The following is a 26,587-nucleotide window of genomic DNA, read 5'->3' on the forward strand; positions in this document are numbered from 1 at the left end:
ATATGTATTATAGGAGGTGGAGCCAAGAAGGCCAAATAGGAACAGCTCCAGTCTACACCTTTCAGCATGAGTGACGCAGAAGACAGGTGATTTCTGCATTTCCAACTGAGGTACCGGGTTCATCTCACTGGGGAGTGCTGGACAGTGGGTGCAGTGCACCATGTGTGAGCCGAAGCAGGGCAAGGCATTGCCTCACGCAGGAAGCGCAAGGGGGTAGGGAATTCCCTTTCCTAGTCAAAGAAAGGGGTGACAGACGGCACCTGGAAAATCAGGTCACTCCCACCCTAATACTGCGCTTTTCCAATGGGCTTAACAAACGGCACACCAGGAGATTATATTCGGCACCTGGCTTGGAGGGTCCTATGCCCACAGAACCTCGCTCATTGCTAGCACAGCAGTCTGAGATCAAACTGCAAGGTGGCAGCAAGGCTGGGGGAGGGGCACCCGCCATTGCTGAGGCTTCAGCAGGTAAACAAAGCAGCTGGGAAGCTCGAACTGGGTGGAGCCCACCACAGCTCAAGGAGGCCTGCCTGCCTGCCTCTGTAGGCTCCACCTGTTGGGGCAGGGCACAGACAAACACAAACAAAAGGCAGCAATATCCTCTGCAGACTTAAATGTCCCTGTCTGACAGCTTTGAAGAGAATAGTGGTTCTCCCAGCATGCAGCCTGAGATCTGAGAATGGGCAGACTGCCTCCTCAAGTGGGTCCCTGACCCCCAAATAGCCTAACTGGGAGGCACCCCCCCAGTAGGGGTGGACTGACACCTCACACGGCCGGGTACTCCTCTGAGACAAAACTTCCAGAGGAACGATCAGGCAGCAGCATTTGCAGTTCACCAATATCCACTGTTCTGCAGCCTCCGCTGCTGGTACCTAGGCAAACAGGGTCTGGAGGCTGGTACCTAGGCAAACAGGGCCTGGAGTGGACCTCCAGCAAACTCCAAAAGACCTGCAGCTGAGGGTCCTGACTGTTAGAAGGAAAACTAACAAACAGAAAGGACATCCACACCAAAAACCCATCTGTACATCACCATCATCAAAGACCGAAGGTAGATAAAACCACAGAGATGGGGGAAAAAACAGCAGAAAAACCAGAAACTCAAAAAATCAGAGCACCTCTCCTCCTCCAAAGGAGTGCAGCTCCTCACCAGCAACCGAACAAAGCTGAACAGAGAATGACTTTGACGAGTTGACAGAAGGCTTCAGAAGATCAAACTACTCCGAGCTAAAGGAGGAAGTTCGAACCAATGGCAAAGAAGTTAAAAACCTTGAAAAAAATTAGACAAATGGATAACTAGAATAACCAATGCAGAGAAGTCCTTAAAGGACCTGATGGAGCTGAAAACCACAGCACAAGAACTACGTGACAAATGCACAAGCCTCAGTAGCCAGTGTGATCAACTGGAAGAAAGGGTATCAGCAATGGAAGATGAAATGAATGAAATGAAGCGAGAAGGGAAGTTTAGAGGAAAAAGAATAAAAAGAAACAAACAAAGCCTCCAAGAAATATGGGACTATGTGAAAAGACCAAATCTATGTCTGATTGGTGTACCTGAAAGTGACAGGGAGAATGGAACCAAGTTGGAAAACACTCTGCAGGATACTATCTAGGAGAACTTTCCCAACCTAGCAAGTCAGGCCAACATTCAAATTCAGGAAATACAGAGAACACCACAAAGATACTCCTCGAGAAGAGCAACCCCAAGACACATGATTGTCAGATTCACCAAAGTTGAAATGAAGGAAAAAATGTTAAGGGCAGCCAGAGAGAAAGATGGGGTTACCCACAAAGGGAAGCCCATCAGACTAACAGCAGATCTCTTGGCAGAAACTCTACAAGCCAGAAGAGAGTGGGGGCCAATATTCAATATTCTTCAAGAAAAGAATTTTCAACCCAGAATTTCATATCCAGCCAAACTAAGCTTCATAAGTGAAGGAGAAATAGAATCCTTTACAGACAAGCAAGTGCTGAGAGATTTTGTCACCACCAGGCCTGCCCTAAAAGAGCTCCTGAAGGAAGCACTAAACATGGAAAGGAACAACCAGTACCAGCCACTGCAAAAACATGCCAAATGGTAAAGACCATGGATGCTAGGAAGAAACTGCATCAACTAATGAGGAAAATAACCAGCTAATATCATAAAGACAGGATCAAACTCACACATAACAATACTAACCTTAAATGTAAATGGGCTAAATGCTCCAATTAAAAGACACAGACTGGCAAATTGGATAGAGAGTCAAGACCCATCAGTGTGCTGTATTCAGGAAACCCATCTCACATGCAGAGACACACATAGGCTCAAAATAAAGGGATGGAGGAAGATCTATCAAGCAAATGGAAAACAAAAAAAGGCAGGGGTTGCAATCCTAGTCTCTGATAAAACAGACTTTAAACCAACAAAGATCAAAAGAGACAAGGCCATTACATAATGGTAAAGGGATCAATTCAGCAAGAAGAACTAACCTAAATATATATGCACCCAATACAGGAGCACCCAGATTCATAAAGCAAGTCCTTAGTGACCTGCAAAGAGACTTAGACTCCTACACAATAATAATGGGAGACGTTAGACAGATCCATGAGACAGAAAGTTAACAAAGATATCCAGGAATTGAACTCAGCTCTGCACCAAGCAGACCTAATAGAGATCTACAGAACTCTCCACCCCAAATCAACAGAATATACATTCTTCTCAGCACCACATCGCACTTATTCCAAAACTGACCACATAGTTGGAAGTAAAGCACTCCTCAGCAAATAAATGTAAAAGAACAGAAATTATAACAAACTGTCTCTCAGACCACAGTGCAATCAAACTAGAACTCAGGATTAAGAAACTCAAAACCACTCAACTACATGGAAACTGAAAAACCTGCTCCTGAATGACTACTGGGTACATAATGAAATGAAGGCAGAAATAAAGATGTTCTTTGAAACCAACGAGAACAAAGACACAACATACCAGAATCTCTGGGACACATTTAAAGCAGTGTGTAGAGGGAAATTTATAGCACTAAATACCCACAAGAGAAAGCAGGAAAGATCTAAAATTGACACCCTAACATCACAATTAAAAGAGCTAGAGAAGCAAGAGCAAACACATTCAAAAGCTAGCATAAGGCAAGAAATAACTAAGATCAGAGGAGAACTGAAGGAAATAGAGACACAAAAAACCCTTCAAAAAATTAATGAATTCAGGAGCTGGTTTTTTGAAAATATCAACAAAATTGATAGACCACTAGCAAGACTAATAAAGAAAAAAAGAGAGAAGAATCAAACAGACGCAATAAAAAATGACAAAGGGGATATCACCATCAATCCCACAGAAATACAAACTACCATCAGAGACTACTATAAACACGTCTATGCAAATAAACTAGAAACTAATCTAGAAGAAATGGATAAATTCCTGGAGACATACACCCTCCCAAGACTAAACCAGGAAGAAGCTGAATGTCTGAATAGACCAATAACAGGCTCTGAAATTGAGGCAATAATTAATAGCTTACCAACCAAAAAAAGTCCAGAACCAGATGGATTCACAGCTGAATTCTACCAGAGGTACAAGGAGGAACTGGTACCATTCCTTCTGAAACGATTCCAATCAATAGAAAAAGAGGGAATCCTCCCTAACTCATTTTATGAGGCCAGCATCATCCTGATACCAAAGCCTGGCAGATACACAACAAAAAGAATTTTAGACCAGTATCCTTGATGAACATTGTTGCAAAAATCCTCAATAAAATACTGGCAAACTGAATCCAGCAACACATCACAAAGCTTATCCACCATGATCAAGTGGGCTTCATCCCTGGGCTGCAAGGCTGGTTCAACATATGCAAATCAATAAATGTAATCCAGCATATAAACAGAACCAAAGACAGAAACCACATGATTATCTCAATAGATGCAGGAAAGGCCTTTGACAAAATTCAACAACCCTTCATGCTAAAAACTCTCAATAAATTAGGTATTGATGGGACGTATCTCAAAATAATAAGAACTATCTATGACAAACCCACAGCCAATATCATACTGAATGGGCAAAAACTGGAAGCATTCCCTTTGAAAACTGGCACAAGACAGGGATGCCCTCTCTCACCACTCCTATTCAACATAGTGTTGGAAGTTCTGGCCAGGGCAATCAGGCAGGAGAAGGAAATAAAGGGCATTCGATTAGGAAAAGAGGAAGTCAAATTGTCCCTGTTTGCAGATGACATGATTGTATATCTAGAAAACCCCACTGTCTCAGCCCAAAATCTCCTTAAGCTGATAAGCAACTTCAGCAAAGTCTCAGGATACAAAATCAGCATGCACAAATCACAAGCATTCTTATACACCAATAACAGACAGACAGGCAAATCATGAGTGAACTCCCATTAACAATTGCTTCAAAGAGAATAAACCTAGGAATCCAACTTACAAGGGATGTGAAGGACCTCTTCAAGGAGAACTACAAACCACTGCTCAATGAAATAAAAGAGGATACAAACAAATGGAAGAACATTCCATGCTCATGGGTAGGAAGAATCAATATCGTGAAAATGGCCATACTGCCCATGGTAATTTATAGATTCAGTGCCATCCCCATCAAGCTACCAATGACTTTCTTCACAGAATTGGAAAAAACTACTTTAAAATTCATATGGAACCAAAAAAGAGCCCACATTGCCAAATCAATCCTAAGCCAAAAGAACAAAGCTGCAGGTATCACACTACCTGACTTCAAACTATACTACAAGGCTACAGTAACCAAAACAGCATGGTACTGGTACCAAAACAATATAGACCAATGGAACAGAACAGAGGTCTCAGAAATAATGCCACCTATCTACAAATATCTGATCTTTGACAAACCTGACAAAAACAAGCAATGGGGAAAGGATTCCCTATTTAATAAATGGTGCTGGGAAAACTGGCTAGCCATATGTAGAAAGCTGAAACTGGATCCCTTCCTTACACCTTATACAAAAATTAATTCAAGATGGATTAAAGACTTACATGTTAGACCTAAAACCATAAAAAACCTAGAAAAACCTAGGCAATACCATTCAGGACATACACATGGGCAGGGACTTCATGTCTGAAACACCAAAAGCAATGGCAACAAAAGCCAAAATTGACAAATGGGATCTAATTAAACTTAAGAGCTTCTGCACAGCAAAAGAAACTACCATCAGAGTGAACAGGCAACCTACAAAATGGGAGGAAATTTTTGCAACCTACTCATCTGACAAAGGGCTAATATCCAGAATCTACAATGAACTCAAACAAATTTACAAGAAAAAAAAACAACCCCATCAACAAGTGGGTGAAGGATATGAACAGACACTTCTCAAAAGAAGACATTTATGCAGCCAAAAAACACATGAAAAGATGCTCATCATCACTGGCCATCAGAGAAATGCAAATCAAAACCACAAGGAGATACCACCTCACACCAATTAGAATGGCAATCATTAAAAAGTCAGGAAACAACAGGTCCTGGAGAGGATGTGGAGAAATAGGAACACTTTTACACTGTTGGTGGGACTGTAAACTAGTTCAACCATTGTGGAAGTCAGTGTGGCAACTCCTCAGGGATCTAGAACTAGAAATACCATTTGACCCAGCCATCCCATTACTGGGTATATACCCAAAGGACTATAAATCATGCTGCTATAAAGACACATGCACACGTATGTTTATTGCGGCACTATTCACAATAGCAAAGACTTGGAACCAACCCAAATGTCCAACAAAGATAGACTGGATTAAGAAAATGTGGCACATGTACTCCATGGAATACTATGCAGCCATAAAAAATGATGAGTTCATGTCCTTCGTAGGGACATGGATGAAGCTGGAAACCATCATTCTGAGCAAACTATCACAAGGACAAAAAACCAAACACCACATGTTCTCACTCATAAGTGGGAATTGAACAATGAGAACACATGGACACAGGAAGGGGAACATCACACTCTGGGGACTGTTGTGGGGTGGGGGGAGGGGGGAGGGATAGCATTAGGAGATATACCTAATGCTAAATGACGAGGTAATGGGTGCAGCACACCAACATGGCACATGTATACATATGTAACAAACCTTCACGTTGTGCACATGTACCCTAAAACTTAAAGTATAATAATAAAATTTTAAAAAATTATAATTTAAAAAAATTGATATCTGTAAAACAACAACAAAAAACTTAGTAGGATTTTGAAAACTGAACAGTTCTTGAATGCCTGCTTTGTGTGAGGCAGCATGCTACAGCCTTTACACCCGTGTCTTATCAGAGGAGGGCTCAGGAAGAGAAACCACTGGAGAAAAAAGGATGATGACAAAAAGGGTAAAGCAACTTTGAATATTTTACCAAGAGGATAAAAGGGTAGGAGTCTGACAGTAACCTTGATGTATATGAAAGTGCGTGGTGATTCTTTCCCATTTTTTCTTTCTTTTTTATTTATTTTTTATAACTAGAGATGGGGTCTTGCTTTGTGGGCCAGGCTGGTCTCCAACTCCTGATCTCAAGCAATCCTCTGGCCTCGGCCTCCCAAAGTGCTGGGATTGCAGGCATGGGCCACCGTGCCCAGCCTCTTCCCTATTGTATAAAATAAAGGGAACTAAGGGGAAATTTGCTTTAAAAGGAAGCTGGACAACTGAGGGTTATTAACTATTGAAACAATGTATCAAACATGAATTGTGGAATATTTCATGAGGGTGCTATTTAAAAATAGGTATGCATTTGTTTGCCGTGGAGTAGGAATTGGAAAAATAGATAATATGATTGGGTTTCTTTTAACTAAATTATGTAATGTCTAATTCAAAAAGCACTTGTCCCTTGGAGAAAGCACTATTGTTTTTCTGTGCACTCAGAAAGTCTACAGGTAACTCCTGTGAATACAGTTCTAACTTGACAATCTCCAAGAAAGCTGTGAGATTCCCAAGTAAGCAACTATAATATTCCATTTTGCAGATTTGTATCTGCGTTTTTATTTGTTAAATTTTTGATGTTTCCTGTAGAAAACTCAGTATAAAAAAATCTAACTCTATCCAATTAATACTGTCTCTGATGTTGAAAAATGAAATTCTAAATTCCTATGGGCAAAGTTTTAACTATCAAAATTGTAAATTACAGGATACTGTGAAGCTTTTCAGTATCTCACTTTATGGATATCTCTTAAATTCTATCACACCCAGCCTCTATGATGATGAATTTGTCTGGATTGTTTTATCGTTGCTACTGTTACTAGCGTTGTTTTTAATGTAGAGAGAAATTTCTGTCAGAAATGTGGGACAAAAATTTAAATTCCTTCAAGTTCTTTTTCCAGGCAGTCTTCTAAAGAAAGCTGTTTTTTTTTTTTCTCCAACAGCTAAATTTAGAGTTTCAACCCTTCTGCCTGTTGAGTAAATAGCTTTCCATGAATTAAAACTAAATCCCTTCCCCAGAACATCATTCTGGAGGAAGAGCATTTTGTCCTAACACAGTGTGTCTTAGGTTTCCCCTGCAACATCTGAAAACCTCAGAAGCAGTTTTAGAAGCAGCATATTTGCCTCCTGCTACTGTAATAATTACAGTAACATTCTTGGATTTTCTGCATGGCCTAGCAATAGTTAGATTTTTACTGGAGGCTGCTTGAATTTTTTTTTCTTGTTATTAATTCCTCTGTGTTTTTTTGTTTTTGAAAAAAAGAAAGTCAAAGAGTAACAATGGAATACCAACATTTCTGCTGTTTTCTAGCTTTATAAGGAGATTGTCTATTTACAAAAGGAGCACCCAGTGAATTGGCACAAGAACTATGCCATCGCCTGTGAGCGGATGCTGCGTCTTCAGGCAAGAGATGCAGATCCTGAAGTGCTGTTATCGGAAACCATCAGACATTTCCGTCTGTACTCTCAGAAAGCACCGAATGACCCACAGCAAGCTGATATTTTAGGTGCTCTAAAGCACCTAAGAAAAGAACTGCAAAGTCTGAGAAATAGGAAAAATGTCTGAGACAGCAAAATATGAAAAACCTGTTCATCGTTCAGCTTCCAAAATTCTGAAGTCTGGAAGTTTTTCCTTCAAGAAAAGAAACTGCGTAAAAAATTTGAAACTAAGTCATCTCCCAGATATAAGTATCATGGTCCAGCAGTACTGTTTAATGGGGTATTCAGTGACTAAGGTCTGCTATTTATGCAAAATTCTGTTTATCCCGTGTTACCAAATTACCATTTCAGTGAGAAGCTTTTGAAAAGTCTTCTGACTTCCAGTCTTTCACCAGATGACTGCACTGGATTAGATTCTAGAAGAGAATGAACCATTTTCATATAACTAAATATTGGTTATGAACTGTGTAAGGGCCATGCTTATTGGGATCAGTTTTAAAGTTAAATTCTTTTGATATTAATACCAGACCAAAGACATTTTCTGTTTTGTGGAAAAAAAAAATGAATCATGTTAGGCTTTAGGTGAGAGTACATTTTTTACAAAGTAGCTATAGTTGTTACATAGTCTTACACTTCAAGCTAAACACCAAATGGGTGATATTTTGAAAAAAGTTTGTGTTTTACTGTCTTAGATCGTTCTTGGAAATCACTAAAAAAAAAAAAAGTTAATTTGATGTTTGCTTATTTCAGTTGCAGAAACTGGCGAGTAAAAAAGATTTTGCATTTACTTAATTAATTTTATATTTATGTTTTATTTCTATTTGGACTCAGAGATCTAGGCCCAATAATTAGTAGGCTCCTGCTGCCAAAATGCAAAGGGGAAAAAAAAGGCAGGGATTGGGGGGGATGGGGAAGTGGCCCAATAAATTCATTTCTGTTACAAGCATCTTTTATACATATTACTAAAGAGAACATAGTAAGAAATGCAAATAATAGTTCTTTATTTTATTATGACAGTTAATTAATAGCAACCTGTTTTAATGAATAAAGTCACTCAGAGTCCTTCAGCACTTCCTAAGTAGAGGCCAGAATCTGTAGGGCTTCTTTTCCCCCCAATTGTATAGCTCCTAGACTCCAAGCACTATATAGGCCCCTGTATAGAAATGCTCACTAATGAAGAGGGAGGGCTAGAAGCTTGTCTGCATTCAAAGATCACTGGTGAGTCATTCAGCAAGAAAAGGCCCCTTACCAGGAATAGTCACAGTTCCGTGGCATTGTACTAGCAAAAGGGTCTGATCAAAGGTCTCCTGTGGAGCTTGCATGGTTCCCTTTCATACTACGACCATAATTAAAACCACTAATTCTCTTTTAAAATGCTGCAGGATGCCATGTAGGCATCTGTCTGGAGTGTCCTTTGTGATGTCATAAGCTGTTAAGGACCAGTGCCGAGGGCTTTTGAGTGAAATGCCAGTCATGAAGGTGCTTCAAGACAAGGGTGCCTCTAAAAGCTTGACAGGGCCTTGACTGCACAATTCGAGCTGAATTTGCCCCTTGTCAGCTGCCAGTAAATAAATCTCAAAGGGGGAAAAGCTGAAGTTTCATTACCTGATCCATGGGGCTTTGTTGGTTTTGGCATCACACAGGGGAAACTCTTGCCCCTCCATTCTCTGGATTTGAAGATGTCCATTGGAGCCTGCAGTGCCTGGACAGGGTTCAGAGCGGAACCTTTTGAAGAGTGTCAATAGTTGTAACAGTTCAGCTGTTAGGAAGACAAATAAATGGAGGAGCTCATTAATCCGCTTTTGGCTCTCAGTGCCTTTTGCCCTTTTATCACAGCCTTATTAGGCTCCTACTCATCTTGAACCAGAAAAAAATGAATTGAAGTTGTTGAGTACTAATTGGCAAAGACTTTTAATCATGGGCCAAGAACTTTCACTGACTTGAAAGTAACTTCTCCACAGGGAAGGACCAAAAACCTGGTTTACCTTAAAACAAAAACCTGTTGGAGTTCAGCGTGGTGTAAAAATGTAAGGAAGCATTGATAAATTGTCTAAGTTTATCCATTTGAAAGAAATTGTGTAAGATTATGATATTCTCTTTTCTTTAAAAAAAAAAAGTACGATAAAATTCAAACATTCCTTAGGAAAGCATTGTCTATTGGTTCAGAAAAGAGATTGCACGTATGCGTGGTGGTTGTGTTTGTTTCTGAACATCTATACACAGGTATGTGAATATTCATCTCTGCATCTACATACGCGTGTGGTGTTTGAGGAACCTTATTAAAAGTTATACTTCCTATTAGTAGCCTTAAGAATGGCAAATGAAGACCTCTTTTTGAGACTCTCTGCTTTAAAAAATTTTTTTAAATATGTGTCTGTACTATAGAGATATGTGTATGGCTGAATGTGCTTTGTGTATAGATTATTGTCAGATGGTACCTAGATTATTTTGTATGTGTGCAACAGTGACTTTGGGCCACTCTCTCTTTGAGAAACCAATGATATGATGGCCCGGAGTAGATAGGATCATAATGATTTAAGTTTCTAAAAACCACTGGTAAATGAAAAACTAGTAAACTGAGCTAAGATTTACAGATGTTGGGCTTCATTCCCAGATCAACTACTTTGGAGAATCCTTTCCTTTCTATTAGATGAGGTTAAACAAGTTGCTTTCTTTTTCTTTCTCTTACTTTCCTTGGCTAGTGTACAGACACCATAAAATCTGATAAAAGGGGTTTCCTGCAGTCTGACCCCCGACATTGAGGAGACTGTAATGGAGGTGACTTCTCATGCAAGATTTGGCCAGCGTTCTAGCAGTGTCCCGGGAGTGCCATGGTTTGGCAGGACGACAGGAACCCCACAAGGCCAACTTCTGCCTGGACTTCGGCCTGAGGAGCCAGTGGGAGCCAGTGAAACTGTCTGCCTCTCCACATTCGTCAGGGCCCTGCCGCCCTGGCACCAAGGCTGGCACGTACCAGAGGGCAAGTGGAGAAGCGGATGGTGGCTCCCATGTTATCTGACTAACCACTGGGTGGGCTACGCTCCCTGTGCCCCCGCTGTTGCCTCTGATAGGAGTAGGCTTGGTTCTTGGTATTGACTTGCCTTTTTTTGTTGTTTTTTAAAAGCACCCATTTTGTTCAATGCTTCTGTTGTATTACTCAAAATGTAGCCAAAATAGAAGGCAATCAATTACTAGTGTATTATTTTGAAAGCTTCAAACAGAAATTATGAAATGTTATTTCTGCTCATATTCTTAGTGTTTTCTCTTGGTAGAATCATAATGTTTAGCCTTTATGATATTTAAAACCCATTTTGAGTGTTAGGTTTATTTTTATGATACTCTGCCGGTAACTTTTAAGTCATCAGGCTAGGATATGAAGAGTAGTTTTTTAAGTTTATGTTTTAAAAGTGAAATATTGTGAATCTTTCATCATAGTTCTCATCAATATCCCTCAGAATTTTTAAATGTTAATGCTTTAATATTTAGGAAAAATTTTATACCAAAGTTGAAAAAAAATAGAATCCTGTTACTCCCGACTTCTGGTGTGTTTTATAAATGCATCAACACAGGATATTACCTAAAATTCTGTTCTAACTGGCTTCGAGTCTTATGGTTAGTTAAAGAAAACAACTTCAACCCAGTAAGAGATTCACATTTTGTTGTGAATGCAAAACCATTCTAATGCTGATACTCACAAACAAGTAATGTTTCCAGGGATTCTGGGAACATCTAAAGGCCAAGCTCTTGGCACAGCATTACAGAGCAAACAAGGAGCTAAAGCTTTAGCAGTGATCATATTCAATGAAGACATCATTGTCAGCACCCTCTAAAGGTCTGTTTGATTTGGATCAGCACAGACAGTATTTTTAAAACAGCCCCAGGAATAGTACAGTGTGCTTACCCAGCTATAGAAAATTAAACAGGAATATATCCTGAAAAAGGGGTTTTTCAGGAAAAAAAAAAATTCTGATTGCTCTTCAACAATGTAACATACATTTGATGGAAATTGTATGTACTAGAAAGATTAGCTCATGCCATATTGGAAAACAAAAAAAAGGTGGTGATGCCACATGGGAAGGACAAGTAGCGTTTCCAACACTGTAAATGTGAAGCCAACAATTATTGGCCTGAAAGTGGAGTTCTCTGACTCTTTGCTGCAGATCCAAAGTTAGATGTGAGGGTTAATTTTCAATACAGACATTGCAATGATATTAAAAAAGTTGAGTTGACAAGGTTGAGAAAGTTACAATATAAAGGTCAAGACACAAAGGCACAATTATGGGGCCATACTCCTATCCCAGTGATCCAACCTCACAGAGCAACTGCAGAGTTGCAAGTCTTCTGGTACATAGTTGCCATTAGATGAGGATAAGTATAATAAAAGATACATAGAAATAAGCCAAATCTAAGGTTTAACCATTTCAAAACTTTAACTTTAGCGTATAAGTAGTATAGGGTGAAGTACAATAGATGGAAATGGCATAAAATTTTTTAATCATTAAGTTCATTGTTTAATAAACATTGCAAACTAATAAACGGAGATTATGTCCTGTTTTAAAAATAACAAACCATAATCATCTTCTATTTAGAAGTGTTATCTGAAAGGGTATTTTTTGAAATGTAACCTTTTAAAGAAGGCACTTGATATTTCTCTCAGCTAAATGAAATATTCCCTTAGATAGTTGAACTGTTGAAGCTATCTTTAATACCAGTGGTGGTTGTTCACATATAAAAGTGTGTGTGATTAAAACTGAAGGGGGAACACTGCTTGGAAAATCACACCCAGTTTTCTCATCCTTGGATTATGGACCTAAGTGAATCACCCATTACCCTGGATCCTTGAGTATCAGCTAAGACACAGGAATTCAGGGCCGGGAGTGGTGGCTCATACCTGTAATCCCAGCACTTTGGGAGGCTGAGGCGGGTGGACCGCTTGAGTCCGAGAGTTTGAGACCATCCTGGGCAACATGGTGAAACCTGGTCTCTACAAAAGAAATACAAAAATTAGCAGGGCAAGGTGGCATGCACCTGTGGTTCCAGCTACTTGAGAGGCTGAGGCAGGAGGGTCCCTTGAGCCTGGGAGGTGGAGGTTGAAGTGAGCTGTGATTGCACCACTGCACTCCAGCCTTGGTGACAGAGTGTCTCAAAAAAAAAAAAAATATTATTATAAAAACTCAAGAGCTTTTAAAAATTACTCTTGCAAAAGCTACAGAAACTTTAAAGAGGATTGTTTATAAATGGAAAATGATCCATTTATCAAAAAACTAGGGTTCCTTAGTCTGACAGGTGAAAGTTTTCAAAACAGTTCGTTCTTAAAAGCATAAAAAACTAGAGTTCAATTATGCAGAGCTTAAAACAAGCAACTTCACTGATATAGAATACTCGTACTTAGTGTTTGTTTTCACTTAGAGTGTCATAATTTTCCCCTAAAATTACAGCATATTCATTCAATATGTGGCTTGTATCTACACAGATAAGTTTCTCTTTCAGTGATCAGAATTTTAGCCATTAACCTATGCAGTCGCCTGTATCCACCTGGAGGCAGTTCCTCCAGTTGCAGGATTGTGCTTCTTTAAACTGATTGTCAAACTGTGGGTCATGAAGTCAATTGAGTGAGAATTGACCAGCTTTTTCATAATGAAATAGAATTAAAAACACCACAACGGGCTGGGCGGGGTGGCTCATGCCTGTAATCCCAGCACTTTGGGAGGCCGAGGCAGGTGGATCACCTGAGATGAGGAGTTCAAGACCAGCCTGGCCAACGTGGCGAAACCCCATCTCTACTAAAAAATACAAAATTTAGCCAGGCATGGTGACGGGTGCCTGTAATCCCAGCTACTCAGGAGGCTGAGGCAGGGAAAATTGCTTGAACCCAGCAGCAGAGGTTGCAGTGAGCCAAGATCGTGCCACTGCACTCCAGCCTGGGCAACAGAGCAAGACTCTGTTTCAAAAAAAATAAAAAATAAAAAAATACCACAATGCATTCAAGGTAACAAAGGTAAGTATTGTTTCATGGAACCTTCAGTTTCATTTAATATGCGTATGCACATATGCATGTGTGTATAACATATATGTCATACTTATATATGTGTGTATGTAAAAGAAATTGATAAATGTGTATAGAGTCAATATAAAATATACTCATTGTAGGTCATAGTAAAAAAATAAATTTGAAAGTCACTGGCTTAGAAGAACTTAACACCAGGCCAGGCACGGTGGCTCACACCCATAATCCCAGCCCTTTGAGAGGCCAAGGTGGGTGGATCACTTGAGGTCAGGAGTTCGAGACCAGCCTGGGCAACATGGCAAAACCCCATCTCTACTAAGAATACAAAAATTAGCTGGGCGAGGTGGTGCGCACCTTTAATCTGAGCCACTCAGGAGGCTGCTGCTCGAGTTTTGCTTGAACCTAGGAAGCAGAGGTTGCAAGTGAGCCGAGATCACGCCACTGCACTCCAGCCTGGGTGACAGAGCAAGACTCTTGTCTCCAAAAAAAAAAAAAAAAAAAAAACAACAGGACATCAAAAGGGTTAGTAAGGGATCATCCAGTGTTAACTATCACAGCTAATCTAGTTGAATAAATGAAGAAACTGACATCTATACTAAACAAGTGACTTGATTATGGTCACACAGCTAGGTAGTAACAGCACTGAGACTAGGACACAAGCTTCTTGGTTCAACCTGGTACAGTTTCCCTACTCCAGTCCCAATTACATGAAACCAGCTATATTCCACCATCAACTCTCTGGCACATTAAAGTCCTCAAATAATGCAGCCATTTTAAAATTAGCATAAACTTGTCTAGGGGTAAATGGTATGTGAAATCAACTATGTTGCAGGAAATTAAAAGCTATACGTTGAACTTTCCCCCTCTCCTTCAACCCTCCAGAATGTAATTTTTTTCCCCTTTCCTTTTAGACGTGGATAGTTATATCCCTGGCTTTTGACTGAAAATTTCCTTGCCCTTTCTGGACTTAGGAATATATACCCAAATTAAAAGGTTTTAGTGTGACAAGAAAAAAGTCACTTTGAAATCCAGGAACTTATTAGCATAAATTACATTCCAGCTGAATCAGCTGCTAGAAGCTCAATTTGAAAAATGTTGCACTAGTTTATATATTTCTTACCCCTCTTAAGTAGACATCAAAACACAATCATATTTCTGTATTTTGGAGAAAGAAATATGTCCCAGCACCACTGGAATTAGACTTTACCTCCCAGAAACGGACCCCACCTACCACTGGTATTCATAATTCTTCTATTTGGTTCAGCCACTTTTTAAAAAATATTGAATGTCAGGCGGGTGCAGTGGCTCACACCTGTAATCCCAGCACTTTGGTAGGCCGAGGCAGGCGGATCACCTGAGGTCAGGAGTTCGAGACCAGCCTGAGGTGGTGAAACCCCATCTCTACTAAAAATACAAAGTTAGCCAGGTGTTGTGGCACAAATCTGTAATCTCAGCTACTTGGGAGGCTGAGGCAGGAGAATCGCTTGAACCCGGGAGGCAGAGGTTGCAGTGAGCCGAGATCGCGCCATTGCACTCCAACCTGGGCAACAAGAGTGAAACTCCATCTCAAAAAAAAAAAAAAAAAAAGTTAAATGTCCACAAGGCAGAAACCTCTTTGAAGACCTAAGTGTCTGATATCCTAAATATGAACCTTATGTATTCAGTGTGTAGGTGACAGTGATTTCTGCGAAATTTGACTCTTGGTTTATATGTATGATTTGTGAAAATATAGACTGTAGTAAAAATAGTAATAATAGATGTTATTATAACAATCTTGGTGACATTTGTTAGCCACTTAATTGCTTCACCTAAATTTCCTTCATTTACTCTCAGAATTAGAAGTAATTTGGCCCTGCCGGGCGTGGTGGCTCACTCCTGTAATCCCAGCACTTTGGAAGGCTGAGGCAGATGGATCATGAGATCAGGAGTTCGAGACCAGCCTGGCCAAGGTGGTGAAACCCCGTCTCTACTAAAAATACAAAAATTAGCCAGGCAAGGTGGCAGATGCCTGTAATCCCAGCTACTCCGAAGGCTGAGGCAGAAGAATTGCTTAAACCCGGGAGGCGGAGGCTGCAGTGAGCTATCACGCCACGGCACTCTAGCCTGGGCAACCGAGCAAGACTCCATCTCAAAAAAAAAAAAAAAAAAGTAATTTGGCCCTTCATCTTCGGAGGCAAATAAGTTTGGCACCCCTCAAGAAACGAAAATCCCCTTCTGATGTGACCACACAAGCCATGCTGCATGCACTTTGCGCGTTTGATAAAGATATAAAGATTATCTATTTCACAGGGTTCGCTTTTACTAGGACAAAACTTTTCTCTTTCACTTGTCCCTTGCTGAACAAATAAATAGTTGATTTAAAGAGCCTAAACCTGGTAAATATGTGAGCTCATTTGTACCAAGAAAATGTGTGAACAAGACTAGAACTTTATTTTATGGGATCCCATGAAATCCCTTAATAATTGTGCTTATATTGTCATGTGAAACGTGACCTGCTTATAATTTGGATACAATAGAGATTCTATTTTCCTATTTCATTATCATGCACCTGGATGAAGCCTTCATCTCATCTCTTAAAGCTCCCATAGCCGTGTGCTATCTCCTGTGGGAAGTCACTGTGACTTCCCTCCCAGGAAGAGGGGACAACTCTAGTTCATATTGCTTGCACAAAGAAGCACTTGGAAGGATGTGGGTCTGGAGTGTTCATTTTGCCCCTAAAAGAGCAAAGAGCAGAAACAGAGTTCTTTCCAGAACATAGGATTTTTCTGGATTGCACCAGAAGCACTGTATAGTACAGTGATTAGACTCCCAGCTCTGCCACTTCCTCGCTTTGTGACTTGGAGTAAGTTTTTAAAGTTCTGTGTGGGCCAAGCACAGTGATTCACACCTGTAATCTCACCACTTTGGGAGGCTGAGATGGAAGGATCGCTTGAGGCCAGGAGTTTGAGACCAGCCTGGGCAACATAGTTGAGACCTCATCTCTACAAAAAATTTTTAAAAATTGCCAAGCATGGTGTCGTGTGCCTGTGGTCCCAGCTACTCAGAAGGCTGAGGCAAGAGGATCGCTTGAGCCCAGGAGGTTGAGGCTGCAGTGAGCTGTGTTTGTGCCACTGCACTCCAGCCTGGGGCAATATAGTGAGACCTTATCTCAAAAAAGTAAAAAAAAAGTAATAAAGCTCTGTGTGCCTTAATTTCCTTTTCTGTAGAATGGAAATATAATAGACTACCTCATGGTGCAGCTATAAAAATGAAAAAGGTTAATATTTATAAAGTGTATTGAACAGTGCCTATATAGACCAACTACAAGTCATGTTGGCTGTTTTCATTAATATGTCAGTAAAAACAGTTCTTCTCTACTTCCTACTCAGTAAAATAAATGTTCAAAGCCTCCTGGTACTTTGCTTGTCTCTCTAGTATGTTTAAAAACGTCTTTACTAAATATGCATCTGGAAAATTTAAATAATTCAAATAAATTACAATGATAATTATAAATATAAAAACGTTATTTAAATTATGTGAGTATCTGGGAATTAGAAGAGAGTAACCAAAAAGCACTAAGCAGTTGAAGAAATGAAATCAGTCCCATTAATAAGAAAAACACATCTCAATCTGTGCACACGCATGCACACACACAAGTAAAAATCGTGTGCACAATTCATTTTCACGAGACCCCATTACCATGACCGTCCTTCCCTCTTTCTACTGGTTTCCCCAAACCATGGCCCACCTGGAAGCAGGCATCTACATTATCTCCTCTTCTTCCCAAACTTAGATTTTACCATCTATATATTTGATCTTAGTCTATTGTCCCCTGCATTCTACCCCCCAGGGACTTCTCAGAGAACAGTCTCCTACCAGGACAGCTTCTGCAGGCGCTTGGAGGACTGGCATAGGTCAGAAAGCTTGCAGTCCAGAGCATAGGGGCCCTGCTGGACCTTCAAAACCATCCTGGGGGATAGGGTCATAGATTGCTGAGCTGGAATGAGTGGAGTGGCCAAGAGTATGTTTTGTAAATGAGCACCCCATTTATTCACTTCTTTTTTTTATTACTTTTTTAAAAATAGAGGTGAGGTCTTCTATGTTGCCCCGGCTGGTCACGAACTCCTGGGATCAAGCAATCCTGTCACCTCAGCCTCCTAAAAGTGCTGGGATTACAGGCATGAGCCACCATGCCCAGCCCATTCACTTACGTTTACTACATTTAATCAATAAACATTTTTTGAGCTTCTGTAATGTGCCAGGTCTGAATACAACATTTTCAGAGGGGAACCAGACAAGGGCCCTGTCCCCGACAGAGCTTCCATTCCAGAAGGGGAGAAAGCCAAAATGCCAAACTAAAAATCTGCCCAAGGATCTTTGTTCACCACTACTACATTCTACCCAAACAAGGAATCAAACTTGCTTTCTCATTGTTAAAAGTGTTGCTTACGAAATGTTTACCACCACCCTCTCAACCCAAGTTAACAAGTTTCCCACCTGTTGAGATGTCTGCATCTCATTCTTGGGCTATCTGGAGCTTTGCTGAATCCACAAAGGGCTTCACTGGACCCACAAATGGTCATTAGACCACACTTTTATTTTGGCACATCTCTCCCCACCTTCTTTCCCACACCAACATGAGTAATTCTCTGCTTTCTTTGGCTACCCTTTATCCTTCTGCTGGTCTCAGCAACATTGGATTAAAAAAACATTCATGCTGTCTATCTGTGGCAAAGAAATATTCCCACCTCTCCCACTGCCACCCGTAGTAACAGAGAAAGGAAGCGAGAGGTAATAAAAGTGTGTCACCTGCTCTTAAGCTTGGTGCCTAACTCTCCTTAAAGCCACCACGCAAATTTCTAGAGGGATGTTGATCTCATTCAGGCTCTTATCCCACGCCCTTGCTTAGCTTCGTTGCTAGGAAAGCAGGCCCTGCTTCCACAAAGCAATGAAGGGAATCATTGCTTCTGTAGCATTCTTGCCAAAAATGTATAATCTCAATTTAATTTTTTTGTTTGTTTGTTTTTGAGACGGAGTCTTACTCTATTGCCCAGGCTGGAGTGCAATGGGGCAATCTCAGCTGACTGCGTACTCCACCTCCCAGGTTCAAGTGATTCTTGTGCCTCGGCCTCCTGAGTAGCTGGGAATACAGGTGCCCACCACCATGCCCGGCTAATTTTGTATTTTTTGTAGAGACGGGGTTTCACCATGTTAGCCAGGCTGGTCTCGAACTCCTGACCACTCGCCTCAGCCTCCCAAAGTGCTGGGATTACAGGTCTGAGCCACCACACCCGGCCTTAATTTAATCATGAGAAAACATCTCAGAAATCCAAATTGAGAGACTGTCTACAAAATACCTGACCAGTACTCTTCAAACATGTTAAGGTTATGAAAGACAAGGAAAGACAAGAGAGTGTCCTAAATTTAAGGAAACTAAAGAGACATGACAGCTACGTGCAATGTGGGATCCTGGATTCAATCCTAGGACAGAAAAATACTATTACTATTATTAGACAGTCTCACTCTGCAGCCCAGGCTGGAGTGCAATGGTATGATCTCAGCTCACCGCAACCTCCGCCTCCCAGGTTCAAGCGATTCTCCTGCCTCAGCCTCCCAAGTAGCTGGAATTACAGGCATGTGCCACCATGCCCAGCTAATTTTGTATTTTTAGTAGAGACAGGGTTTCTCCATGTTGGCCAGGCTGGTCTTGAACTCCCGACCTCAGTTGATCCGCCCACCTCAGCCTCCCAAAGTGCTGGGATTACAGGCATGAGCCATCACGCCCAACGAAAAATACTATTATTAGAAATAGTGGTGAATTCTGAATTTAAGTCTATAGTGTGGTTAATAGTATTGCACTAATGTCCCAGTTTCTTGGTTTTGATCATTATGTAAGATATTAAGGTGAGTGAAGTTGGATGAAGGGTAGACAGGAACTTTCTGAACTATTGTTGCAACTTTTCTGTAATTCTAAAACTATTTAGGAATAAAAGAGGGTTTTTGTTTTTTGGTTTGTGTTTTTTTTTTTTTAGTTTTAAAAGCAAGGCACTCCTTTTCCCCCTTTACTCCTTGTCATTCTTTGTTAACTACTGCTTTAGGCCTCAAGACAAACAATAGATAGGACAGTGGTCTTTATGACTTGGGTGCACCAATGATCAAAGAGACACAATCCCTAAGGCCAAAGGCCACAGGCCTGCCACCAGCCCAGTCGTTAGGGTAGGTAGCTCTCGGCCCTGGGCCTGAGCCTCTTCCTAGTAGCTGTCCAGGTGGAGCTGGGTGAGAACTGGGCAGCCCCAGGGAGCCTGAAGCTCTGTTTTCAGCACCTTGGTAGGCTCCGGAGAGTTCCGATGGGATTAAATTCCCCTCAAAGCCACTGGGCTCACACCCAGCTTGAAGACAGCAGGATCTAGCTGGGGATTATTCTTCCAGCCCGGGTTTCTCTCTTCAGGCAGCCACTACGGAGAAGAGGGAGTGGAGGCGAAGCACCCTTAATACCCTCATTCTTTCAAAAGATGAGTCAGGTTTTGGTAGCTTCATTAGCATTTGCAGATAAAAATACATTTTAAGTGGCATTATGCTAAGTAATTATTCTTACAAGATGTGAAATTAAACACATTTTACTCAGCATGAAATTATTCCTGCCACGTACTGAGTTTTGTGACAGCTTGAGAGTTTGGACAGTGGGTTGCAAGAAGGGGAGAAGCAATCTATGTACTTTAAAAAAAAACCCAAAATATTTTACCAAAGGTAAGTCCTTGTAGCGAAATGATTTGGCTGGATGGAATATTAAACCTGCTACTATAAATTTCACGCCTTGCATTCCTAAAGCAGATGCAGAGTGATGATGCCAAAAATTAATTGGAAATAATGCGACTTGCCTTGTGTACTCTATCCAGTAGAGGGCATAGCAGATAAGCATTGTGTGCGTTGGTGACTTAGCAGCAACTGATAAGGCTTGTTTGTAATTGCTTCTGTAAAGATATGTAGCAGCATGCTTGGATGCTTATTTACATTTAGGAATGTGGCTCGGAATAGGAGGTGTAGATTTATAACTTTGGTTTTGTCTGTCAATACGTGGGAGACTTTTGGTTGTTGCGAGCATTATATTTACCAATGCGCAATGTTAAATTGCTGGATTTAATTGTTACAGTACAGTGAATTATTCTATTATTTCTTACTTTTTTATCCCAAGGAAAATTCAAACTTTCCAGGCTTAAGGGCAGGATAAAATGGCTCTGAGCATGTCAACGTCTCAAGAGCACATTATTTTCTTATTGGATTGTATTAACTTTACAGATGGAAATTTGGAGGAGAATTAGAAGGCTTAGAGATGGGACATTTGGAGAAGAAAAGAATAATGTCCTAAGATTTCTGGAGGGGCTAACTGGTAAGTCATTTTGAAAGCTGCTGATGCTAATTCTCATAGCAAAAGACATAGCAGACCCTAAAATTATCAGGAATGAGGCATGAGGCACAGAATTGCTAAGAAGGAAGTGAATCTTGTGTCACACTAAGAATTGCCAAAGGATTATTCAGGTTCTGTCTGTGTCTCTGTCTCTCTTCTCTACCTGTTACAATTGGCACAGATTTTTCTTATGTAAACTCTTAATAGTGCACCTGTCCACAAGCTGGGTGAAGGGTGTTTGGCAGTTCCACTTAGTTTAAAAACCAAACACAGTCTCCTTCCTCAAATACACACATTTGTTCTGAAGGGACAGCAACATGACATATGTAAACAAACATTCATCCATAGGCACTCTGGTTTGCAGCTGAAGGAAAAGCTGGAGGCAGGAGTGGGGACACAACATAATAAAACCAAACAGACAACCATGCTCAAGAAAAAGGCACCAGCCTCCCTCCCACTACTGCCCAGGTGTCAGGTGGCTGCAGGGGGCAACCACAGACTGTCCTGTCCACGCTGGAGGATCCAACCCTGGGCCAGGCACCAGCCTAGTGAGTCTGGAATCCTGGTGGTCACCACCCCTCCTCCTCCTAGACTCTGCCTCTCCTCTGGAATTCTTCCCCACAACTGTGGATGCTTCCATAGGATCTGAGGTGAGAGGAGTGGGAAAATGAAAAAGGGGAGAAACCACAGAGCCTGCTTCTGGGTAGGGAACCAGGAATGCCCTCGGGGGTGGAGCAGGAGACTTGCTTTTCACTCTATGCCCTTGTTAGCTTTGAATTTTGTACCATGAGCAAGTGTTACCCAATCTTAAAATGGATAGACAGACAGGTAGTTGGTGAAAGAAAGAAAAAGCAAGAAAGAAGGAAGGAAGGAAGGGAGGGAGGGAGGAAGGGAAGGAGGGAGGGAGGGAGGGAGGGAAAGAGGGAAGGGAGGAAGGGAGGGAAGGAAGGAATTAAAAAAGGGAAAATTGTAGTGAAACAGGACCTGGCCTAAAGGAATGACTAGCCAATTCCTAGACTTGTTCTCATGGTCAGCCTCTCCCTGCCATGTGAGTGAGTTTCCCCTCTTGTCATAGAGGAATAATTGTCCTTTCTCACAGGCATATGTTCTATTGCAGATTTTGTTATCTTGTCTCCTTTGAAACTTGAGTTTGTTGTTTATATGACACTGTTACTTTACAAATGGCCTTCTCCCGCCCACACATGTGTATGTGGGGGTGGAGTGGGAGTCCTTACTCCTGTGAGAAGGGGGAAAAAGAGGCAGAGAATGGAGAGAGGCTATTCATCATTAGAAAGGTTGTGACAGAAGAATTAGACCCTCAGGATTATAAGTTTAGGTCTCAGGGTGAGTTCAAGTTTAGCGTGAAAGTTAGGGCCCCCAGAGGTCTGCCTTTCATTCGCTCCTCAAAATCTGATTGCTGTTACTGCCACAGAAAGTTGTACATGCACCCCAAGTGGCAAGAGCCATGATTTGGCTTCTACATAGCTGCAGCTATCAAGAGAAAGTCTGAATCTTGTCTGTCTTCTCAGATAGCTACTTTTCTTGTCTAAACATCTTTCCAACCAGAAGCTATATTTAATATTGCAAATAACTACTCCCGTGGTATATAGGTCATGGATTTATTGCCAAGAACAGGATCCATTCCACCTAGTTTAAGCATTAAATGGCTGACAGAATTATGAGGAGGGTGAAGAGACAGGCTCTAGGTTTAATCTTCCCAAAGATGACTCTCAAAACTTCTCTGCAGAGCCCGGCCACCAACAGAACTGCGGCCTTCCGCAACCGGGAAGCTCCCTAACAAGATGGGAAGCTACTGCTTTTGTCCCAAACTCCAGAACCATGACACCCCTGCTATATCTCAGAAGCCACCGTGGTCAGGAAGTTACTGCAACTGCTACAACCAGAACCACCCCTGTGCCCACTAGAATCCACACAAATTAAATGGCTTCCCCAACGCTGCCTTTCAACACACACACAAAGCTACTGATTAGACACAGGGAAACTATCTCTGACTAGGCTTGCCCGCAAAAACAATAGAAAACGTAGGCTGTGTCTCACTGCCACCTTCTGAATCCCACATGAGTGTATCTGAATGGCCGAACTACGCTCACATCCAGAACCCTCACTGCAAGGGCATTTGGGAAGCACAGTTTTAATTGTCCAGCCTCTGCAGTGCACAAAACATTCTAGAAGGCAGTTGCATTGGCCGGGCACCGTGGCTACGCCTGTAATCCCAGCACTTTGGGAGGCCAACGCGGGCGGATCAGCTGAGGTTGGGAGTTCGAGACCAGCCTGACCAAGATGGAGAAACCCCCGTCTCTACTAAAAATACAAAATTAGCCAGGCGTGGCGCACATGCCTGTAATCCCAGCTACTCAGGAAGACTGAGGCAGGAGAATCGCTTGAACCCAGGAGGCGGAGGTTGGGGTGAGCCAAGATCGCGCTGTTGCCCACCAGTCTGAGCAACAAGAGCAAAACTCCATCTCAAAAAAAAAAAAAAAAAAGCAGTTGCATTAAATGTTGAGCATCGATACACTGTATTTGTCACTCTTTAACAATTACAGAAATGAAAATGTGGGTTTTATTTTGAAAAAGCATATTTACAAACTGTACACAAGAGTAAATTTTTTTTAACCAAAAACAAATGCACATTCAGAAGTGGGTAAATTAGTAATGCAGGAATTTTCAACAAGGGTTTATGGGTACTGAGATCAACCCAAAATAATGAGGGTTAAGAATTATATATTTCTGGCTGGGCATGGTGGCTCAAGCCTGTCATCTCAGCACTTTGGGAGGCTGAGGCAGCAGGAAGATCACCTGAGATCAGGAGTTTGAGACCAGCCTGGCCAACATGTATCTATTCATGTGACATCCAAAGCACACTAATCAGTACATTGATTAGAACATGAGGAAGAGCAAAAGATAGCCAGTTTTACCCAATAATGACATGAAAGCTAGGTGAAGACTTCTCTGAAGACTAGAACTGAGAAGGGAAACTATTATTTCATCAATAGAATGGGTTAAAGATACAGCGTGATCTTGCCAGTCTGCAGGAATTGGATCTGCATGCATGAGCAGTTGGAATCAGCATACTTCCAAAAAGATCAGAAGGCCTTCGTGTAGAAAAGTAATGCAAAACAGAAACCACAGCATCTTCTGTTCTTTTTTGTCATTTGAGAAGCCATTCTAGGACTACTTGGGTGTGAGTGGAAGCACATCCTTGGGACACTGCCCAAAGGCAGAGTAGGAAGTATGAGAACTGGGACAGTTATTTGTGCTACAAGAAAAGAGCAGCTTACAATAACAATTTCTGGGAATTCAAAATCAAATGACCGGGGAGACTCCAAGACACACTCTTCCAAGGCTCTCAGAAGCTGGATGAGCACTTATAAAGAAAAGCATTCCCTATGACCAAAACACAGTGATCACTGATTACAACAGAGACAGGGGGTGCAAAGGAGCAGAAAAACACAGCAGAAATTATCCTGCGGGGAACCCTCCCAAAGCCTCATGCAGTTCGTGATGGAAGTCAGAAGTCCAACTGAGAAGCAGAGCATGAAACAGGGGTCTGAGTCCTGGTGGCGGTGCAGAGTGCAGTTCCCTGATGTCCACCCCCCCCCCCCCCCCCCCCCCCCCCCCCCGCCGCATCAAGGTCAATCCCGTTGTGCCTCGAGGGGAAGCAGAACCAATTGTTTGAAAGCTTTGAGTTACTTATGACTTTCAGCTTATACTTTAAGGGGTTTATACTTTTATGAGGACCTAAGATAGGTAAAGGAGCAATTGCATTATAAGGTGTACTTGCTCTTATAAGGGAAACATAGAGGGTTGTATGGGAAACCTATCTAGACTCAGAGTGGAGGATGTCAAAGAAAGCTGGCTGGCAGAGCGGACTAACTGAGCTGCAAGGAGGAGGAGAGTTAGCAGGAGAGGGCAGATGACTGGGGAGTGCTAGAGTAGGAGGGGAAAGAGGATTCGGGAACAGGGATAAGCAAGTGCAAAGCCTTGAAGGGGAGAGAGGACAGCACGTTCAAGGAATTTATGAAGTAATTCTGAGTGGTTGAAATGCAGAATTTAGGACAGGTGTGGTGGCTCACACCTGCAATCCCAGCTCTTGGGAAAGATGAGGTGGGAGGATCGCTTGAGGACAGGAGTTTGAGACCAGCCTGAGCAACATGGTGGGACCGCCACCACTACCCCACCCCAGCCCCCACTCCCTGTCTCTGAAAAAAGAAAAAGAAAAAAACTAGCTGGGTGTGGTGGTGCAAGCCTGTAGTCCCAGCTACTCCAGAGGCTGAGGTGGGAAGATTGCTTAAGCCCAGGAGTTTGAGGGCACAGTGAGCTATGATCGCACTACTGCACTCCAGCCTGGGTGACGGAGCAAAACCTGTCTCAGAAAAAAAAAAAAGTGCAGAATTTGAGTGGAAGTGGCAAGAAATGAGGCTAGTGAAGCATAAACCAGCTGATAACGATCTTGAGAGCCACAGTAGAGTTGGGTTTTATCTGGAGGGCAGTGGGAAAGTAGGGGAAGGACTTTAAGCTGGAGAGTGATACCACGTAAACTTTGAATGACCGTGGTGACAGCAATGTGGAGAATAGACCGGGTTGGGGTGGGGGTGAGGCACGGTGGGAAGAAGAGAACCCAATCAGAGGTGGTTGCACTTACACGGGGTGATGATGTGGCCTGAACTAGGTCGATAACAGTGGGGAGAAAGAAAATTGAACATATTCTAGAAACCAAACCCTGAACAGACTCTTAACACTGCCCAGCCATCCTGGCAAGCATGACTTCTCACTCTCCAAGACAAACATCCCAAGCTTTCTTCTCTCCACACTTCAGCTCCCACTCCTCCACCTCTTAGCTATCTAATGTAGTCGAGAAAATAGAAGCCTTTAGAGAGGATTTCCGTTTTCCCTTACATCATACCTGTGTGCTTCTGTGTCTATCTTCCCCTCCTCTGCTCCTGAACCACCGCCTTCTCAAGGACTCTCTCTGTTCCTTCAGTTCTCTCCTCTTCTGTATCCTTTCGTCGCTCTCACTCTCTGTCTCTTTCTCCATATCACACACCCTGGTGTTCTCCATCTGGAGAGACGCTTTTCCTTACACTTCAGCCGTTTCCTATTATACCCTATTAATCCTTCATACCCTGGGGCTGCCTCTTTCCCAGCTCACCTGGGTTCATTCTACTCCTTGCGCCTACACTTCAGCCACACTGGCTCCAAACACTCCAAGCCTTTTCACCTGAGGGCCTGTGTAAAAACTGCCCTGTATGCCTGTAAAAGAGTGTTCCTTTGTACTAGGTTGAATAGTATCTCCCCAAAATTCTGGCCTTATTTGAAAATAG

The 26,587-nt window shown here is 41.9% G+C and overlaps 1 protein-coding gene and 1 long non-coding RNA gene across 5 annotated transcripts in view; both read left to right on the forward strand.

Annotated features, from left to right (window-relative positions):
- Positions 1-12,390, forward strand: part of TMEM260 (transmembrane protein 260) — a 72,437-nt gene extending 60,047 nt beyond the window's left edge. Inside the window, exons 16-17 of one of the 4 annotated variants that reach the window (XR_010130757.1) lie at positions 7,727-8,436; positions 10,557-12,390. Coding sequence is in view for 2 of the 4 variants with exons in the window: in XM_004055210.5 (XP_004055258.4) it covers positions 7,727-7,981 (255 nt within the window). In the remaining 2 variants the exon portion in view is untranslated. Of the gene's footprint in view, positions 1-7,726 lie in introns of all 4 variants that reach the window. The other 3 variants (XR_010130758.1, XM_004055210.5, XM_019010120.4) reach the window with 3 other exon arrangements.
- Positions 12,391-21,136: 8,746 nt separating this feature from the next.
- Positions 21,137-23,776, forward strand: LOC129526746 (uncharacterized). Its single transcript, XR_008671485.2, has 3 exons — positions 21,137-21,227; positions 21,714-21,895; positions 22,993-23,776. It is a non-coding gene; the product is annotated as an uncharacterized lncRNA (long non-coding RNA).
- The last annotated feature ends 2,811 nt before the right edge of the window (positions 23,777-26,587 follow it).

Source organism: Gorilla gorilla, chromosome 15 (genome assembly GCF_029281585.2).
Source record: "Gorilla gorilla gorilla isolate KB3781 chromosome 15, NHGRI_mGorGor1-v2.1_pri, whole genome shotgun sequence".
NCBI lineage: Eukaryota > Metazoa > Chordata > Mammalia > Primates > Hominidae > Gorilla > Gorilla gorilla.